At 42.5% G+C, this 19,612-nt stretch overlaps 1 protein-coding gene across 6 annotated transcripts in view; it reads right to left on the bottom strand.

The window, feature by feature from the left end:
* The window catches only part of DLGAP1 (DLG associated protein 1), a gene marked incomplete at its 5' end in the record, with an annotated part of 693,962 nt that overhangs the window by 252,748 nt on the left and 421,602 nt on the right, over positions 1–19,612 (bottom strand). For all 6 annotated transcript variants that reach the window (XM_080685502.1, XM_080685519.1, XM_080685518.1 and 3 more), the window contains one exon: positions 3,515–4,548. In XM_080685502.1, coding sequence (XP_080541628.1) covers positions 3,515–4,477 — 963 coding nt within the window. The remainder of the gene's footprint in view (positions 1–3,514; positions 4,549–19,612) is intronic.

The following is a 19,612-nucleotide window of genomic DNA, read 5'->3' as shown; positions in this document are numbered from 1 at the left end:
TTCCTCTGTTTTATATTTGGAAGGGGGTTGGGATCGGGCATAGTGAAAGGCAAGAATTTAGGTTTTGCAGGCAGACATCAGTTTGACCCACCATGATGCTATGAACTAGCTGTGTGTCCTTGGGCAAGTTACTTAACCTAATTTACTAAATCTCAGTTTCTTCGACTATAAAATACCTTCGGTTTTAAAGAGGAAATTAGATAACATTGGGAGAACATTCACTTTTGGTAGGTATTTATTAAGTGAGAGCTCCAGGCTCTGGAAAATTGCTTTAATTAGTACTCTGCATATGTAACTTAGGAGTTTAAAGATGTAGACTGAGATCACAGGCCTTTAGATCAAGTGTCTCCCTTTATAGCAGAGGAAGGAGACCCAGAAGAGCTGAAATAATGGCTCCAAGCAACATCAACATCACTTGTTCGTGGTAAGTAGGGACTAGAACACAGACCCCCTTATTTAAAGCTCAATGCCTTGTCCACTAAACCCTGTGATGTTGAAATTGAACACATTGGAAATCCAATTTCAGTATTAGGTGGTAATTAAAACAATACAACTAGAAAAACACACACAAAAATCATATCTCGAATTCCGCAAATTTGCCTCTAAGGATGAGCTTACAAATGGAATTATTCCATAGGAGCTGGCAGGAGCTGGCTACATTCATCTTTCTGAGAGGAGCTTGCACAGGACAGCAGATTCTCCTTTTCCTCTAACGCAAGACAGGAGCTGGAGAGAACGTCCAGTTCTCAGGCACTGCCCATTCTCCTGCCTCCCCTTGCGAATGTCCAGCACCTTCACTTGTTTTTAGAGGAACTCTTCGACATCAGCACAATGGTTAAGAAGAACACACTGTTCTACATTTAGTTTACTCACTAAACTACTACTTCACCATATTTCAGTTTGAAAGCCTTGTACAGAATAGAAGCTCAATAAATATCAAAATTTGTTAAAGAAAGTACAACTCTACTCTCAGTTATATTTAAAGGCTTGAACTAGCTTGGGCTAGGGTTAATTATTGCCTAGTATAGAACAGAAAGTATTAAATGTTTTCAATATTTTGATAATTTCAGAATTAAAAACAAAGTTGCCTTGTGTATCAAAATCAGATTAGTGATTACTCTGAGGAGGAAAGGAGAGAAGTGGGATTGAGGAAGGAACGTATGAGATCCATTGCAATTAATGTTTTATTTCTATAGCTGAATGATGTATAAGTGGAGTGTATTTTACTTTTTTTATACCTTTTTGTAAGCGTCAAATATTTCATTTAAAAATTGGCTTAAAATAAGGTAAATAATTTGAAAGTAGAATTTCCAAATCTTTATGATAGGAGATCCACTAATATGCCTGTGCTAAATCCCATACTTAAACCTTCAAGCTTTCATTCTCATTTTACTAAAGAACATAAATAATATGTTTACTTCAAAGATCTTTTTCTCCTTGCTCGCCATTTTCATGCCCATGGTTCCAGGGTTGTGCTGGGTATATAGGAAAGAGCTATTTTGCATCACATACATCTAAGTCTAAATCTCAGTTCTATAATTTGCTGGCCACATATCTTTAAATCACTTAATATTTCCAAGCTTTGGTTTCCTCTCTTGTAAAAACAGAGTGTTATTATATCTAGCTCTCAAAATTATTATGAGAATTAATATGAAAATGTTTGCTACACGTTTGGTACATAGTAAGTTTTCAATTAATATTAGTCTCTCTCTCTCTCTCTTTCTCTCTCTCTCTCTCTTTCCACTTTTCACCACTACTTGAGCTTTTTACTTCACAATGGTATAAAAAGAAAAGAGAAAAGAATTTTAGGTAGGAAGAACGTAGGCAATTATGCAACACAATGGAAGCATTTTGTTACTAACAAAGGCTAGCTCCAGATGCATGTAGAGTATCCTTTTTTAATCTGATATTTCTTATCTAATCTCATCACTATTTATTAAAGTCCAGTTTTTTAAAAACATTATTCTATTTTTGCTGCTAGTCACAGAAACTTTATAGACAAAATATCATATTCTAGGGCTTCTATCTCATTATTCATTCTTTCTTTAAGACAGATAGTCTTATCAAAGTATTTTATTCTCAGTGATGGATGAGATTTATGTGTTTAAGGCAGTTCTAAAGTTTTCTGATATAATTCCTATAATGGTCATTTCCATAAATAAAGAGGCACGGGTTCTAGTCCTACCATAGCCACACACTAACAGTATACCACTAAGTCTTTACCTTTCTTTGAGTATAGTTTTTATATGCTAAATGAAGAGGTTGGATTAAATGATTCCTTAGCTCTAATTTAGGCAATACACCATGTAATTGTGTGGTGTTTGTGAAAACTATCCACATGTTGGTGGCTTCTTCTGAAGTCTGGGGAAGGGCTCTGGCACTGACCTTGCCCACTGACTGCCAGCCTAGAATATTCTCAGGGTGTGTAAACGCATGTCCAATGGAACCAGTTTTGTCAGGAAGAGAGCAAGACGATAAACTTCTCAGTGGAAGAGTTTTTCTTGCATTTATTCTTAAGCTTAGAGTGGGAAATGATTATAGCACAGTAAAAACGTTTTAAAAAGATGGGGATAGTAGGAGAAAGGAAAAAAGACACTGTAACAAGGAAGGATATGAGGGTCATTCTTATGAAGGGTTGTGTCGTAGGAAAAATGACAACACTAGAGGAAGGTGGTAGGAAGAGAAATACTCTTCCCCTCTTCTTTCTATCCAGGTGAAATCTAGTTTAAGTGACTGGAGGGCAGTAGGAAAGCTAAGGAGGTTGTGGCAGAGGAGGAGCAGCCGCTGGTGGGTCTGTATGTGTGGGGGATTTACACGCTGACACTAATTGCATTTTATTGTGTGGCTGCTTCCCCCTTTCCTCCTCTCTGCGGGCCTCGGTCTCTGCAGCTGTGCTGGTCCAGCCCCCAAACTGGCTCCAGCTCCACCTTCCCAGTGCTCAGGGCATTACCCCCATTCCCTGTGCCCTGGGCACTGGGGGCTCGGTTAGGAGGGTGGTTAGTGCTGGTATTGGTATGACAATTACAATGGTGAAGACACATCAATTTCCCCAAACTAATAACTCCAGGCAGAATTTTACAACTAAAAATAAAACAAAAAAAACAAAAATGAACAACAACTCTAGATAGATATAATTAAACTCTTTCCAAAATTCCCAAGGTCATTGTTGACTTTTGTAAAAAGGTGGATTTATTTTAAAATTCTGTGTAGACTCCCCTTTCCTCTCCTCTCTATCCCACAATCCTTCAGACAAAAGAACACAGAACATGAGCAACTCCTTGCCTTTATGTGGGTGTGCTTTTCAAAGCACTTTGATATCTAGTAACTCAGGATAACTAGATGAAGATGGTAGCAGGTTTGTTTCCTGATAAGAGCACTTAGCCACAGAAATGTTAAACCATTTTTTTTTTTCATGCAGACAATTCCTAGGAGAGCCAGTACTAGACCCAGGAGAAGACACCACACAATTAGCAGGTACAATTTCTGCACATCCACCACCCGACAGAAATGGTACCTGGAGGTACTGGCAGGAACGTTCTTGCTGGCACGACTCCGACTTCACCATGGCCTGGTCCACGTTCACCGAGGCCTTCTGGTAGACCTCGCGGGCGCGGCTCACCGTCAGCGTGGACGACCAGGCGCTCTTCTTCAGGAGCGGAGCGTCCAGGTTGACGGGCAGATGCGCGCAGGTGGAGCACTTGACGTCATTATTACTCCGGGAGGCCTTGACCGCCTGCTCGCTGATGGTGTTGTAGGTCTCCATGAAGTACTGCGAGGCCGAGCGGTCAGGGCACCTGCCCATGGTCATCACGCCCGACGGAGAGTGGTAGATGCACATGTCGCTGTCCAGGTTGTCGTCTGAGCTCCACCAGCCCGGCGAGGTGTTGGGGGAGGTGTTGGGCCGGGCCTTGGGCTCGGGGCGCCTCTCCTTGCTCTTGCTGCGCTTGCCATACCGCACGGTCTGTGTCTCGTCGGGGCTGGCTTTGCCCCCGTTGACACTGCCTTTGGCTGGGCCCTCCAAGGAGTGCGACTTGGTGAAGAGCTTCTGGACCGAGTGGACCAGGTGGCGGATGCGGCCCGGGCTGTCGCTGCGATGCTCCAGGGCCGTGCGCTTGTACTGCAGCGTGTGGTACCCATCCCGGCTGAGCGGCAGCTGCCTCTCAAACTGGTCCAGGAGGTTGGGGGGGATGCGATTGGCCTTGGTGGCCAGGGTGCGGGGCACGAGGGCGCACTCGTCCTTCAGCTCCTGCTGCGAGTTGTAGTGCCTGCGCGGGAAGGTGCTGCTGGCCAGCGGGTCGCTGAAGGGGCCCACGCACTCAGCCTGGAAGGAGTTGCGCTGAGTGTAGTAAGGGTGGTCGGCCGGGTGGTGCTCCACGGGGCTCAGCAGGTATGGCTTGCGGTCTGAGTGGTGCGGGTCGCAGGCAGAGTCGCAGGTGACTCCGTGGTGATGGCTGCGGCTGCCGGATAACCCTTTCATTGCTGATGGGGCGCAACCACCGGGGTCATGGACCCCCGTGGTCAGGTTCCAGACCCGTCTCCCGCCAAGACCTGGGGGGATGAACATGAGGGGGAAATGGTTAACAGGTCCTTTGGTACATAGATACTGTTTTGTCTTGCGGTGCTGCCTGCTACTGTGTTTGCTTTCTGGCAGAAGAACTCATCACTGTCCCTGAAAGCAGTTGAAATGCATCGTTGGAAAAACTCTATCACCTCTGTAGGGCGGGAAAGCCGACTCCAGTCAGATATGAGGAGACTGTAGGGGTGAAAGCTAGTAAACCTGGAAAAGGAAACTATAGAAATGCTAAAGTGTTTTAAAATTATTTGAAAGAGGACCCCTTTCCCCTTCCTCCAAGATTCTAATAGCTGGCTGTATCTTTCCCTCGCTTCTCTGGCTTTATTCCTAACTGTATTTGAATGGGAAATCTAACTCACCGAAGGCTCGTTTTCTCTGAGAAGCCTTTGCTGATCCCCCTTTGCAGACAGAACAAGTTCCCCTCTGTGCTTCCCCACCAGCTACTCTCTCAGCTCGGGCAGAATTGTCTCTGGCTTTCCTGGGTCGCTTCAGTTCCTTGCAGACCCGCCTACCTTTTAGGCACCTTTTCATCCCTCTCCCTAGCACCAGGCCAGCCATGTATACACATATAGTAAGCATTCCATAGATGCGAATAAAAATAAATGAATAAATTAAGGAGTATACTGGCACCTTATAACTCGAAGATATATCTTTCTATCTTCCGTCACATACTTTCCCATTAGAATTCTGTAGTAACAATTACACCACACAAGCACCCCTCCCCCACCATGGTAATCAGAGTTGATAAAAGTAACCGTCTGGCAAATAAACCAGAGCTGTAGAGACAATCTGCCCCTATATTTCTGTCATCAGAGGTTCAACAAACCTAGAGCAGTTGAAGAAGCTTGAGTCGGTTAGCTTGAATAACATGGCACCTGTTCTTCCTGGCTTAAAGGTTTCTGGTTAAATGTTCACAAACAATGGCAAGATGGCCAAAGGGAAGGTCCTTGAAATGTTCCTGAGGCCATGAAACACCTGGGCTAAGGGTCAGCTCAGCCTCTGTGAGAAGTCACTCCTGCAGATCCACTACGGGGAGCTCATTCACTCCGAGCCCAGGCCTTCCCTGGCTTTAGTAACAGGGGCTGCTGTTGCCCCAGGCAGAGGATTTTCTGACTCTAACAGTGTGTGTTCTCCAGTCGCTGACCAAGTTCCTATTGATAGCCCGAGTTTTACCCATCCAGCATCCAAAAAAGTGCTTGGCTGGCTGATGGTGGGAACTCAGTAAAATATTTATTCAATAAATTAATGCATTAGCGCAAAATTTCCCAGAGTGGTCTGTACTGTGATTCAAGTCACGTCTATTGAATGGAAAGATGACTGTATTACAAGGGATGGGCCAAGCCATGGAAGGAAGGGACCATCTCACAAGCATTCCACGAGCCAGTGGTTTTCAGAGTGAGGCAAGAGGGAGGCAGGTGAATGGTCTTTGTGCCACCCCTCAACTCTTCACAACCCATCAAAGACTATCACCTCTGTAAGTTCCAACTGCCTTAGAGTAAAAGTTTGAAGGATTCGCCTGGCCTCCTGACTACATGATTGCCAAATAGAGGACAATCTGTTTGAAGGAGAGAAAGAAATTGACTCTGAAGAGGAGAAAAGGAAACCAGGACTCACTAGAGGCCCAGTGCACAAAATTCATGCAAGAGTACACCTTCCTTCCCCCGGCTGCCGCCACTGGCTTCCCTCTGGCACCCTGGACCCAGGCTTTCCTCCAGCCCTGGCTTTGTTGGGAAGGACGTCCCGAATGACGTCTGGTCTAATTAGCATATTATCCCTTTTATTATTATAGATAATACCTGTGGATTAAGAAGAACTTGTAAATCAAAACTTGCCCACTGAGGAGAGACTCATGAAAAAGGAAACTTAAGCATAAAATACTTTGGAACTGCTTTGTATTAAGTTATGACTCCAAGAATAGGTGTGGAAAAAGCGATATCAGAAGGTTAAATACATGTTTTTAGCAAAACTGTGGCACAAACTAATTTAGATGAAAAAAATCCATTGTATGAGGAAGTCTATATGAAACAGGTCCTGTTGAGGACATTTTTGCCTTTTAAATATGGATTTAAAAATTAAAAAAAGCAAAAATAACCATCTAGTAGGATTACAGTCACATAATAAGCCTTATGATTACACATGGAAGAGGAAAATGAAGAATGAGAGGAGAAGCACCTCCACCTGCAAAGTGAGGTCTTACTCTTAAACTCCCTTTCCAGCACATTTCTTCCTGCCAATTCTTCCCCTCCCCTTCCTAATTAATGTTTGTGAGTGGCATCCATGGACCTCATTTGCTCCAGCCTGTGGTGTAACTGTGTATCTCTCCTGTGCAGGGCCCAATGTTTGCTGCTGCAGACCAGAGCATGCACACTGCAGTCCATATGGGCCAAAGGGTTTGTGAGGTGCTCAGAGAGACATGATCTCATCATGAAAAAGATACAAAAAATAATTCTTATAATCTTCTGCATTATTGGATAAAGAAGCTGCTAGCCCCTGAATTAGATTTTAAGTGGCTGTAAGAGATTTCTGAAAATAGAAAGGGAAATTGCCTTTCATACTTTCCCCTTTGAGTGTGGGTGGGGACTGTAGGTGAATATGCCTTCATAACAGTTTCTATAATGATCCTCTCTCTTTTTTTGGGGATGTCTACCATGACTTTAAAATGATGTTTTGTTGTTCTCCTAAGTTTAATTTTACTATTAGACAACATGTCCTGATTTTGGGAATGAAAAATTTGTTGACTATATTGGATATCCTGAGATGAGCTCTGAGTGTGAGAGGGAGAGAGATGAAACATCAATGATGAGAGAGAAACATCCATCAGATGCCTCCTACACAGCCCACTCTGGGGATCAAGCCCTGACTGGGAATCAAACCCTGACCTCCTAGGCTGAAGCTCCACCACTGAGCCATGCCAACCAGGCAAGACGTACCTGGTTTTCACGGACTTGCCACACCTGTACAAATGATGACCAAAGCAAGAATAATCCAACAAGGTAAAGGAAATTCTCAAGGTAGGTGATTTATTAGACCAAGGGAAACACAAACAGACCACATATTAGAAGATGCTGACAGCAGAAAAACAGTGTTGCAAAGCTGGCAAGTCCTTTTTTCATTTTGATTTCTGTGCATGTCTTTATTTAGAGCTGCTGTTCTTGATTTTTCTTTATATGCAGAGAGAAGAGCCACGTGGAGGGCTCCACTCTCTCTCTCAATGAGGACTGACAGTCAGGCTATCATGACTAGCTTTAGAAAGAACAATGTGGGGAACCCCATCCAGGAGAACAGGGTTCTGGTTAGGGGTGGCATCAGGAAGAAGAAATCTCCGTGAATCTTTTTAGGGTCAGGTGGATTCTTTGGTTTCCCTCCATGAGACCTGCCCATGCCAGGTTATAATAGTCAACTAAAGATAAAGAAAGGATTCCCTTATTGACGAGTATAAAGTAATCCCAGAATAATGACTTTATTTCCCAGTCTCCATAGATGTGCATAGGTGACTAATTCTGACTAATGAAATATAATTTGAAATGGCATGTGCAATTTCTGGAAAGTGTCTCTAACATGAAGGGTATACCCTTGATATCCCTTTCCCTGGCTGGAATGCAGACCTGAAGGCTGGCTGAGCAGTGAGTGATCTGGTACATGAGGCAGAAGTAGTAGTTGGAACAGGGTGAAGGACCTGGCCACAGTGGAGGACCAGTTCATCCCTGGATCTTGTTTATGTGGGAGGAAACAGACCTTTATCTTTGTCTCTGCCACTGGCATTTTGTTTTCTGACATTTCATCTGGACCTATTCCCATGTAAGATGGGTAGTGAGGACCAAATCCTGGAGAGCCTTTGTTAGCTATCCTGGTACGCAGGACCTCACTTTGTGGGTGGAGGCGCTCCATGAGAGTGATTGAAAACAGACAGTGATATGGCCATACCTCTATAAATATTTTTCCGGCTGTAGCTAGAGCCTAGATTTAGGTGTGGGGAGAGGCCAAGAAGATCTAAAGAGGCAGTTACTTCTTGCTTGGGCAGTTCATCGGGGAAAACCAGAAGAGAGGATGGCCAGCTGGGGCTGTGCCTGTCTCAGGCTCCTTGCTCATACATGTGTGTTGCTACCACAGTTTAAACACATGACACTTTTCCCAGAAGAAAATTCTTTGTAACATGGATGCAGATTTTATTAGCAATTTTCTCTCTATTAACAACAAATCTCCATTCTATAAAGATTGAGAATGAAGAATCATAGGAATGTACAGGCTTATGATTTTAAATAAAAATAACTTAAAAGTAAGGAAATGGTTCTAATTAATATATTACTAAAACACAAAGACATGCCACATTAAGGTAAAAAATAAACAGAAAACTTAACAGAGGTGAGAGTGTAGGTCGACACTGGCCAAAGGCCCACTTTTCAGATATTTTCTGACCTTCTGAATTTGTAGCTGCAGTGGATAGCTGAATGCCATTTTCTTTCACTTTCCAAGCTTCCCTACTTGAAGGTTTACAGGTGTTGTATACTTAAAAAAAGTCATGTAAGTACCATTAGGGTACCTTTGAATAAGCATAGTCTGAAATACACTGGTTATATTGCTCAAAGTACAATGGTAAGCCATTTTCTATACGTGGAATGTATTCTGGCTTGTCTTTAATATTAATTACAATCATAATCATCTGCAGTTAGAATTTGTTTGTACATACCTCCTTCAATCAATCTGAGTCAGCTCCTGTAATTAAATGCCTCTGGAGCACTTCCCTTTCAAAAGATACGGTATTGTACAAAAAAACACACAACACAAATAAGCAACAAAAAACCCCCAACAATATCCAAAACCTCCTTCAATTTGGTCACAGTAGGTAGTATAATTACAATTGCCTTTGTTTTCATATAAAAGCTTTAAGAGTGGTTTCATGTCTGTTTTTGAGCATAAAAAGGTGAAAGATGGTGTTCCTTAAGAAATGGTTAGTAAGTCATGAATATTGGTGCATACCTATTGCTGGTTGAGTAAAATATCATAAGACTTTGGAGGGGATTTTTATGTGGAGATAATTGAGGCAGTACATTTTAAAACCTCATGATATTATTTTGAATTGACACAAGTGGAAAGGTGGCTGTCCTGACTCTATGTGACCTTGGAGATGTGCTCCCCAAGGAATCGTTCCCCTTTCGATTTCTAGGAGAGTGTCTGATTATCTCAGCTATGCCCACAGATGGATTCCTGGTAGTTGCTGAGAGAATGTGGTCACCTAGACCAGACATGGCAAATAACTCTTAAGGGGGGCCCCGTGGGCAGGGGGATACCCTTTCTTATGGGGGTAAAACAGATGTCTGCAGAATTTTCACACAGAAGAGTAAAAAGGTGTCTATTCATGGGTGGATGTAGGCACTGGTGATAGTTTTGAAAGAGGGAATGTAAATTCCCTCAATGTCTACTAAAAAAAAAAAAAAGTTAGTTCAGAAAAACATGCAAGCCATTGACTAACCTAGGAGAAATAAGAATAAAGGAATCTATACATATAAAAGCCAAGCGACCAGAACACCAGAATGACTGGAACAACCAGTCGCTATGACACCCACTGCAGCCGGCCAACCAGCCTGATTGGGGATGGGGCCAGCCGGCCAACCTCCTGCAGCCCCTCCCCCCAGCTGGCTACAGCCCCTCCCCCCAGCTGTCCCTGCCCCTGATCAGGCCCCCCCCACCCCTAATCAGGGGCAGGGCCAGCCAGCCAACTGCCCACAGATCCTCCCCCCTGCCTGCCTGGACCAATTGGCCCTCATGGTGGGGGGGGGGTGGGGCAGCTGGACTCCACGCATGCATGAATTCATGCACCGGGCCTCTAGTGAGGATTTAATAAAACTAATGAGATATAAAGATAGCCATGATAGAAAATGAAAAAAATGCAAACACAAGGCAATCAAAACAACACAACAATACAACTTGAAAAAAATAAGCTAAAATAGCCTCTGATGAAAGCTGAGTTATTTTTGTCTATATCTCTCATAACTAGCTGAATAGTCTTATGAACATGTTCTGGCACATTCTGGACAACTTGCTTCACAGCCAGACTATATAGTTGATTTTTATGTTTTTGTTTTACCTGAATCAAATGTTTTCCTCCCATAAATTCCCTTCTTTTTAAAATTTGTATTATTTTTTTAATAAAATTTAAGGAGTGTCTTACTGATTATTAGTTATGTTTAGTTCAAGTAACTAAAAGAGTCAATTATTGGTCTTCTGTGGTTGTTGGCAAGTCCAGATTCTTTATTTTTAAAAATTTTTTATTGGATTTATTGGGATGACATTGGTTAATAAAAGTATATAGGTTTAAGGTGTGCCATTCTATAATACATTATCTGTATATTGTATTGTGTGTGCACTACCCAAAGTCAAGCCTCCTTCTGTAACCATTTCTTCCCCGTTTACCCTCTTCTACCACTTCCCACTCCTTTCCCTCTGGTAATCACCACACTGTTGTCTATGTCTATGAATTGTTGTTGTTGTTGTTTGCTTAGTTCCTTGACCTTTTGAAAAAGGGTAAATTCCCTTCTTTTAAATGCTGTTGTTTTTCTTACCGAATTTGCTATACAAATTTACTTTACTGAGTGCCTATAGTGTGTCCCTATTGTGGTTCAGCTGACACCTGCTTTGGGGAATTTTTCCCCCTAACTGCAGCATCTGCTGACAACATCCTGGCTAGGAACACTGAAGGCAATCACCACATCCTCTGAGCTGATTGAACAAGATTTGAAAACCCAACTCAGGGGCATCCATGCAGAGGCTTAGCTGAGCTAATCAGATGCTGGCTCCTGGAAACTTAAATGGAAATGTCCCTAGAGCAGCTGTGGGCAAACTACGGCCCACGGGCCGGATCCGGCTGTTCTATCCGGTTCTCTTGCTCTCTCCTCCGCTCCTTTACTTTGAATTTATATTAGTTCACACAAACACTCAATCCATGCTTTTGTTCCGGCCCTCCGGTCCAGTTTAAGAACCCATTGTGGCTCTCGAGTCAAAAAGTTTGCCCACCCCTGCCCTAGAGTCACTGAACCCTGGTGTTCTTATCTACAAGGTCAAGTAGAGGAAAGGGTCAGTGTTGGCACTGTGAGAAGCCAGAGCTATTTGAAAGTGTGGGGCAGCAGAAACAGGGCCCTGCAGAGGAGAGTGTGTAATGGAAGAGACAAGCCAACATGCAGAGGGAAGCAGATCCAGTCTCCATGTCGCCCCAGGGGAAGAAACAGAGGGAAGCTGCCCAACAATCTTTTAGGTCTAGTCAGGCCCAGCTTCCTGTCCAGAGCTGAAAACCTGCAGTCGTCTGTGGCAGAACCATGGAAAGCCCACAAAAGCATACTCATCCAAGGGGCCCTCCTGCTCAGCTGGGGCAATTACAGGCCTAATAGAACCACTGCCAAAGTGCTCTATGACCCAGACAGGCCAAATGCAAGTCCGTCTCAGAAGCAGCGCTATCAGAAATTGCTGAGGTGTCTTTATATAGTTCTTTTCCAGTTTAAGTATTTATTGCTTCAATAAACTACTCAAACTGATTCAGATTTCACATTCCCTCTTTCAAAACTATCACCCATGCCTACATGCACCTATGAGAGAGAAGTGGTCAGATAGCACACAGGGGGTGAGAGAAAGGCCAGTCCTACAGCCAGCCATTTTCTTTTTATTGTGTGTGTGTGTTTTAAATATATTTTTATTTACTTCAGAGAGGAAGGGAGAGGGAGAGAGAGATAGAAACATCAATGATAACAGAGAATCATTGATCAGCTGCCTCCTGCACACCCCACACTGGGGATCAATCCCACAACCTGGGCATGTGCCCTGACCGGGAATGAAACCATGACACTCCTGGTTCATAGGTCGATGCTCAACCACTGAGCCCATACTGGTTGGAGAGTCAGCCATTTTCAATGCCCTGTGAAGGGTTTTTCCACGGGTGAGTTCGGCCTTACCTAGCCATGGCAATGGCTGCTGTTGATGGGAATTAGATTTGCAACTCCTCAAGCACCACTCCTTTCTTCTGCTTCCATCTTCACATAATTTTTAAAGGGTCTATTTTCACTCTTCACCTAAATAGCTTTGTGAATATTAGAACCAGTCTTTCATTCCCCACTAGACTTCTACATCTAATCGTAAATTTTAAACAAACAAATCCTTCACCACTAAACTTTCTGCTGTGATAGAGAGGAAAACATAATGACATTCATTGTCCTTATGTTAAAGTCATTTAGTTTTGATAGATAAAATCATTTAGTTTTGATAGCTTGGAAGACGGCAGTCAATATAGTCTTGAAATGTACTGGACATGAAGTCAAATCAAATCAATACACATGAACTTACGTCAACATTTGTTTATTAAATAACTATTGTTTACATGTACTGAGTACTGGAAAGAAAATTACAGATTCTTAATATCCCACCCTCAACTTCCTATATCTCAAATTTTCTCATTCCCTTACTCCCATGTCCACTGCTCTCAAGTAGCTCTCATGATAATTTCTTCCATTCTCTGGTTCCTCAACTCCTCCCTCTTCTTCAGTTCCATTAGCCCATCTGGTCTTACTTCCTTCCCTTGCCAGCCTAGGAGACATATCACACCAAACATTCTTTGTTATCACGCTCAGCTCCCTGCTCTGTGATCTTTCTGCCTCATCTTTTCTGGACTATGTCAAACCAAGTACAGATGCCACTATCTTTCTATCCTTCCACATGGGGGGCTGCTGAGTGTCACTGGGAATGAGACTGGTGCTATGACAAATTCCCTGTGTCCAATCTCAGCTCTATTCCCAGAGCTGATTAGGAATAGTGTCATGGATCTCCTGCTTCTGTTCACGCTATTCCAAGTTCTTGGCCCCACTCATTATTTCTCATCTGGACTTGGTTGGAAAAACAAAGACCAATAAATACTATGTGAATAAAAAAGGCATGATCCCTCTACCTCTAGTAACCATAATAATTACAAAATTTTTGAGCATCTATATACCAGGCACATGTTGACCACTTCAAACAATGTATGGTAGGGACTATTCTCTGGATAAGAAAACAGACTACTAAAGATTAAATAACTTGTCTGAAATCAAACAGTAAATTTTGAGCCTGGCAATCTCTTAACCACTAAGCCTTAATGACTTTGTTTCACCACCTCTAACACACACACACACACACACACACACACACACACACACACACTCCAGTATTTTCCACAATGCTAACAGTATGATTTGTAATGTGAGCTTTGCTATCTGATTGTGACATTTTTAGCTTTAAATTCGTCCCAGACTCCCCACACACTTATGATATAATCTAAACATTTGAATGAGAGCAGAGATCTTCATGTTCTGCTCCCCATCTATAAGAGAACCTTGTCTCCTGTAACCCCACCCCTTACACCAGCAATACTGGCCTCTGTATTCTTCCCCATATGCCATGTTCTGTTTGTGCTTCCTGCTCTCTCAAATACTGACTTCCGTTCACTGAGCAAATTCTTATTCCTCCTGCAAGAGGAGGTACAAATATAGCCTCCTTTTAAAATAGTCCCTGTGCTAAAGAAAACATGGGAATGAGAGGCTTCACCTAATTTACAAACTAGTTGACGAAAAAACCCACATAAATGTGAAACAATCAGGAAATAATACATCAAAATCTAATCAAGCAAGCACTAGATTTTGTGGTATATGTTGCCCCAAGTAAAAAGCCTTTGAAAAAGCAGTTCTAAAAGGTGCAAAAGTTAAGGAATGAAAGACATTTCAATTTAGGAGGATTAGAGAGTGTAGGGAAGCACATTCTTCAGAGATGAAGTTCTTAGGGCAAAGTGCAGTGCCTGTTCTAGTGTAAGTATTCCATCTCTCCTTGGGCTTTTTTAATGCTACTCTGCTTTCATCTTTGATGATACTATCCAAATGGAAGTCAGATCATCTGAGAGCTGCAAACCTGACTTAATTGTTAAGGTTCCTTTCCCTCAACTTCTCTTTCATATTAAGCCACTGGCCTGTCAAAGGGAATTATAAGAAACAGGTATTCATGCTTGCATGTTTGTTATTGTTGGATGTTATCTATTCCACAAAGAATGTCTTGTGAATGAAGCATCATGGGGGATATACCCCTCTAGTCTTAGTATTAGCAAGGCTGTGTGTTTAACAACTGCCATTTAATCTTGCCCGTTCTGTAACTCTTGTAAGGTGAATAGGTTTCCACTTATGCTTTGAATACCAGGAAGTTTGCTGGCAAATTTATGAAAAAACAATAATGGTTTTTATTATTTTTCCACTTTTATTCTACTTTCATTATCTTTACTTTGGCAATATACTTTCTCCCTTTTCATCCTATATAATAAAAGTGTAGTATGCAAATTGTCTACTCTACTGGGAGTTCGACCAAGGGGCAGGGCAGGCTGGGTGTAGGGAGGGAGGCCCTTGCCAGTGGCAGTGGCAGGAGGCAGCCAGGGGAAGAGAGGGAGTACCTGGCTGGCAGCTGGCAGCCACTAGGGAGACTACTAGTGCACAAATTTCGTGCACTGGGCCTCTAGTATCTATATAATCTAGTAAAACAATTGTGAAAAAGTTGGAGTGGGGGTGGCAAGTCTATATCTATCTAGGTATCTCTTTATTATGCAAAATATAAAATGTTGTTAATCTATCTTGTCTCTCACTTGATACCATCAATTAACTACAACAATGGTTCTCAAGCCTGAGTGTGCATAAGAATCAGCTGGAGGGCTTGTTAAGACACAGGTTGCTGGACCCCATCCTAAGCCATTCTAAGAGTTTCTGGGGTGGTTTCCAAGAGTCTGCATTTCCAACAAATCCCCTAGTGATGTTGATGTTGGTCCAGCTAAATAGAGAGAATAAGACTCTCTATTACTTACATCTGTGATTCTTTCTGGAATGCACATCTTCCTCCTCCACTATTCTAAACTCATATTTTTTCTTCAAAGCCCCAGCTCCATTGTCACTTTTTTGGTGATACCTTTGTTGTATCAGTAGGCAGAGTTAACAACCACCCATGCATTCTCACAGAGCACATTATTCATACTTCCACCAGGCACTAGAAATGCCTGTATTTGATTTCCTTATATGCATATCTTTCTCAGTAGACCCTGAGAGATGCAGTGGTCCTCAAACTTTTTAAACAGGGGGCCAGTTCACTGTCCCTTAGACCGTTGGAGGGCCGGACTATAGTTTAAAAAAAACAAAACTATGAACAAATTCCTATGCGCATTGCGGGCCCGGGACGAGTTGGCTGCTAAGCAGGACAGGCAGCGGCACCCGGAGGGCCGGATAAATATCCTCGGCGGGCCACATGTGGCCCGCGGGCCGTAGTTTGAGGACTCCTGGGAGAGTCTCACTCTTTTTCATATCCCCATTTCCTGGGAAAGTCCTCGACACTATTCATCAATAATGAGCTTTATAATCTCTGAAAACTATAAAAGCTAAATCACATGAAAGAACTTAGGAGTTGGTTGCCTAGGAATGGTGGCCTCCATGCTCCAAGCTATCATCTAATCTTGGGTTGGGCAAAGAGGTTGATTCATCACAGGGTGTAGCTCTGACAGGGGAGAAAGATCTGACACCTGACCCACAGCCTCTTGGATTCCCATATGTGGCAATATTTCTACCTATGTTGGGTATTTCCTACCATATTTTAACATTTCTGCTCAGCCTAAGAAATCTCCCCCTTAGTTTTGTTTTCTCAGAAAATAAAGGTAGGTTGTTATGCTTGTTCTCAGCAACTAGAGGTAAGGAAGCAGCCCACACATGGAGTGGGAATTAAATTAAACCCTGGGGCTTGAATTTAATTTCCAAGTGATAATGAGCTGAGGGAGAAGTCTAAAAGGAATGTCTCAAGCTCTCAAATGGCCAATCGTAACCTAGAATGTCCACAGTACACTAGATTTTCCTTCTTGCTCTATGCAGTGTTCATTTGTATAATTCCTACTTTCCTACTCAACTGAGCTTTCTGGGAAAAGAGGGTGAAGGTCACCTTTGCATTCCCAGTGCCCAGCACACTAGCTGGTCCAGAGCAAGGTATCCTAGTATTGTGGCATTAAATGGCATACTGAGAAAATTATTTCCATTTCAATTCTCTTTCATTCCATTTAGTTCTGTCAAAGTAGAAAAAATCTATTTCTTGATGATATGTTTTTAATACCTCTTCTAGCCTTTCCTCCCTTTTAAGCATCTACCTAAGTGAGCAACTTGTTTTGCTTTACTTGTTCTTATTTTTAAGTTAACTTCTATTTGAGGCAAGGTAAATAGAAGTGACATCAAGATTCTTAAAAAATGTTTAAATTAAAAGTGAGTCTATTTTTAGAAAAGTATTAAGTAAAAAACAATGCCAACAAAAGTGGATATGGTAAACATCATGATGGTGGTATATAAATGATGGGTGTTTAGAAAACACCAACACACAGCAGGTGCTCACTAATTGTTAGTTTAATAGATAAATGACCATCTCTTGCATCTTCTCTCTCTCTCTCTCTCTCTCTCTCTCTCTCTCTCTCTCTCTCTCTCTCTTTAACTTCCACAACAGGTCTGGATCTGCATCCAGTTTGTATTATTGCAATTATCTCATATTCTAAGCTATATTCCTGTCTCTAGCTTCAGCCTGGCTCCCCCATGCACTAGGATGAGCTACTCATAAATATGCTATGATAGAGTCAGATTGTAATGGCATTGATCATAAGCATTCTTGGCATTGCCATTTGGTGGATTTTTAGTTGATGGTTAAAGAATCTATTCAAACCAGGAGAAAAGACATTTGATCTTTTACAGTTTATCTACTTAATGAATCAGAGTTTAAGGGTCAGACCTCAGAATTAAAGCAAAGCTGTCAAGACAAAATATTTTGTTTTTACAAAGGCATATAATTTATACAATTATATAACAGTTTAGTGCTGATAATGCACTAAACTGTTATTTACTCCTCAAGAAGTCTTGAGGTCATTCAATCTTTTAAAATATACTTTGGTTCCTTTTCACACCTTATACATAAAATATAAAGGAATAGCCACATGCACCTCACTCATTTGGTACAAATAAATACATTTTCTAGACAACTGAATGTGCATGAATTTGCAAGGTTTTTTTAATAGAAGGGCCCAATTCTATTACTTATCATCATCATCATCTTTAATCTCTGTTCTGTTTATTTTATATAGTACTTTCACTGGCATTAGAAAAATAATCAAGTCAGTTGAAATGTATGTACATAAGGGCAGGGAATAAAGAACTAATAAAGATCATTTGGAAATCACCTCTATCAATCCAATACTTTATCCAACTTTCTCTCCCTTCCTTCCTTCCTTCCTTCCTCCCTCCCTCCCTCGCTCCCTCCCTTTCTTTCTTTCTTTCTTTCTTTCTTTCTTTCTTTCTTTCTTCTTTTCTTTCTTCTTTCTTTCTTTCTTTCTTTCTTTCTTTCTTTCTTCTTCTTTCTTTCTTTCTTTCTTTCTTTCGAGAGTGGAAGAGACAGGGAAAGACAGAGAGAAACATTGATGTGAGCACATCAATTGGTTGCCTCCTGCATCTGCCTGGACCAGGGCCCAGGCTGGGGAGTAGCCTGCAACCAAGGTATGTGCCCTTGACCAGAATTGAACCCGGGACCCTTTGGTTTGCAGGTTAATGCTCTGTCCACTGAGCCAAACCAGCTAGGGCCAAATTTCTTTATAATTACAAAGTTTAGTGATGGTCATAACTTGGTTCCAAGGAAAATATCAAAGAAGGATCTGGTAACTGTCTATCCCCTTCTTAATGTTGTCCAAGATTTTGTCTTTTAAAAATAATTCCCAAAAAGGGAGGGAGGGAGGGAGCCCAAAACGGAAGTGGAGGTAGCATCTGGGGAGCAGACGGAGGTGGTGACCACGACGTAAGAGACGGGAACTGGGTGCCGAGAGGTGGGAGCTTGCAGAAAGGCAACCACCTTGGAAGACCTATGTGAGGTGCAGGAGTGGCTGGACCTCTCTTCTCCACCTCAGCGAGCACCCAGACTGATGGCAGTGGTGATGGCGGCTGTTACTCGGACAGCCCCAATTAAATTGCGCTCAGAGTGAAATTCATTTGTGGCAGAAAAAATGGCAGTGGAATAGACAGACGTGTCCCGAGCCTTATCCTGGATCAGATAGAAAGAACAGCTGAGGGTCGCACGGGGAGTGTTTGTTGGTGAGTTGAGGAACAGCTATACTCCAGGAGACGGTGGGAGACTGCTGGACGGGGCTCCCCTGACTGGGCAGCCCCCACTGCTGCTGGGTTCCCTCCAGGAGCGACCAGCTAGGGCGTGGAGACCGTGCCATCTTGAAGGGGAAAGTAGATGTTATTAGAAGCCTGAAAATCTACAACTGCGGCACCCACCGAACAGCTGCGAACCCCAGAGCACTGGTCCCCAGTTGGCATGAACACATAGATTCAGAGGAGCTCTACACTCCACCACGGAAAGGAGAGAGAGAACTACATAACCAGACACCCGGAGAAGAGAGACCATGGGGAGACAAAGAAACAGCGCACATATGAAAGAAAAGCAGGCATCACCAGAAAAGGAAGTAAACGAAATGGAGGCAAGCAACCTGCCAGAGAAAGAATTCAGAGAAATGGTCATAAGGTGGCTGAAAAGAATGGAAGGCAAATTCAGCAATATGTGTAAGAACCAAGAGGAAATGAAAAAAACAAGAAGAAATGAAAATGACATCGCTGCTGTAAAGAACTCAATAGAAAGCATCAAGAGTAGACTAGAAGAAGCAGAGGACCGCATCAGTGAGCTAGAAGACAAGGTAGGAAAAAAGATCAAGTAGAGCAGCTTCTAGAAAAAAAATTAAAAAGCAGGAGGAGAGCCTAAGGGAACTTTGGGACAACATGAAACAAAACAACATCCACATAATAGGGGTTCCAGAAGGAGAGGAGACGGAGCAAGGAATAGAAAACCTGTTTGAAGAAATAATGACAGAAAACTTTCCTGATATAGGGAAGAAAAAATCCACACAAATCCAAGAAGCTCACAGAGTCCAAGCAAAATGAACCCAAAAAGACGACGCCAAGGCACATTATAATTAAATTGACAAATACC

This window comes from Plecotus auritus, assembly GCF_963455305.1.
Source record: "Plecotus auritus genome assembly, chromosome: 8".
In the NCBI taxonomy this organism is placed as follows: domain Eukaryota; kingdom Metazoa; phylum Chordata; class Mammalia; order Chiroptera; family Vespertilionidae; genus Plecotus; species Plecotus auritus.
This window is presented reverse-complemented; position numbering and strand designations above follow the sequence as displayed.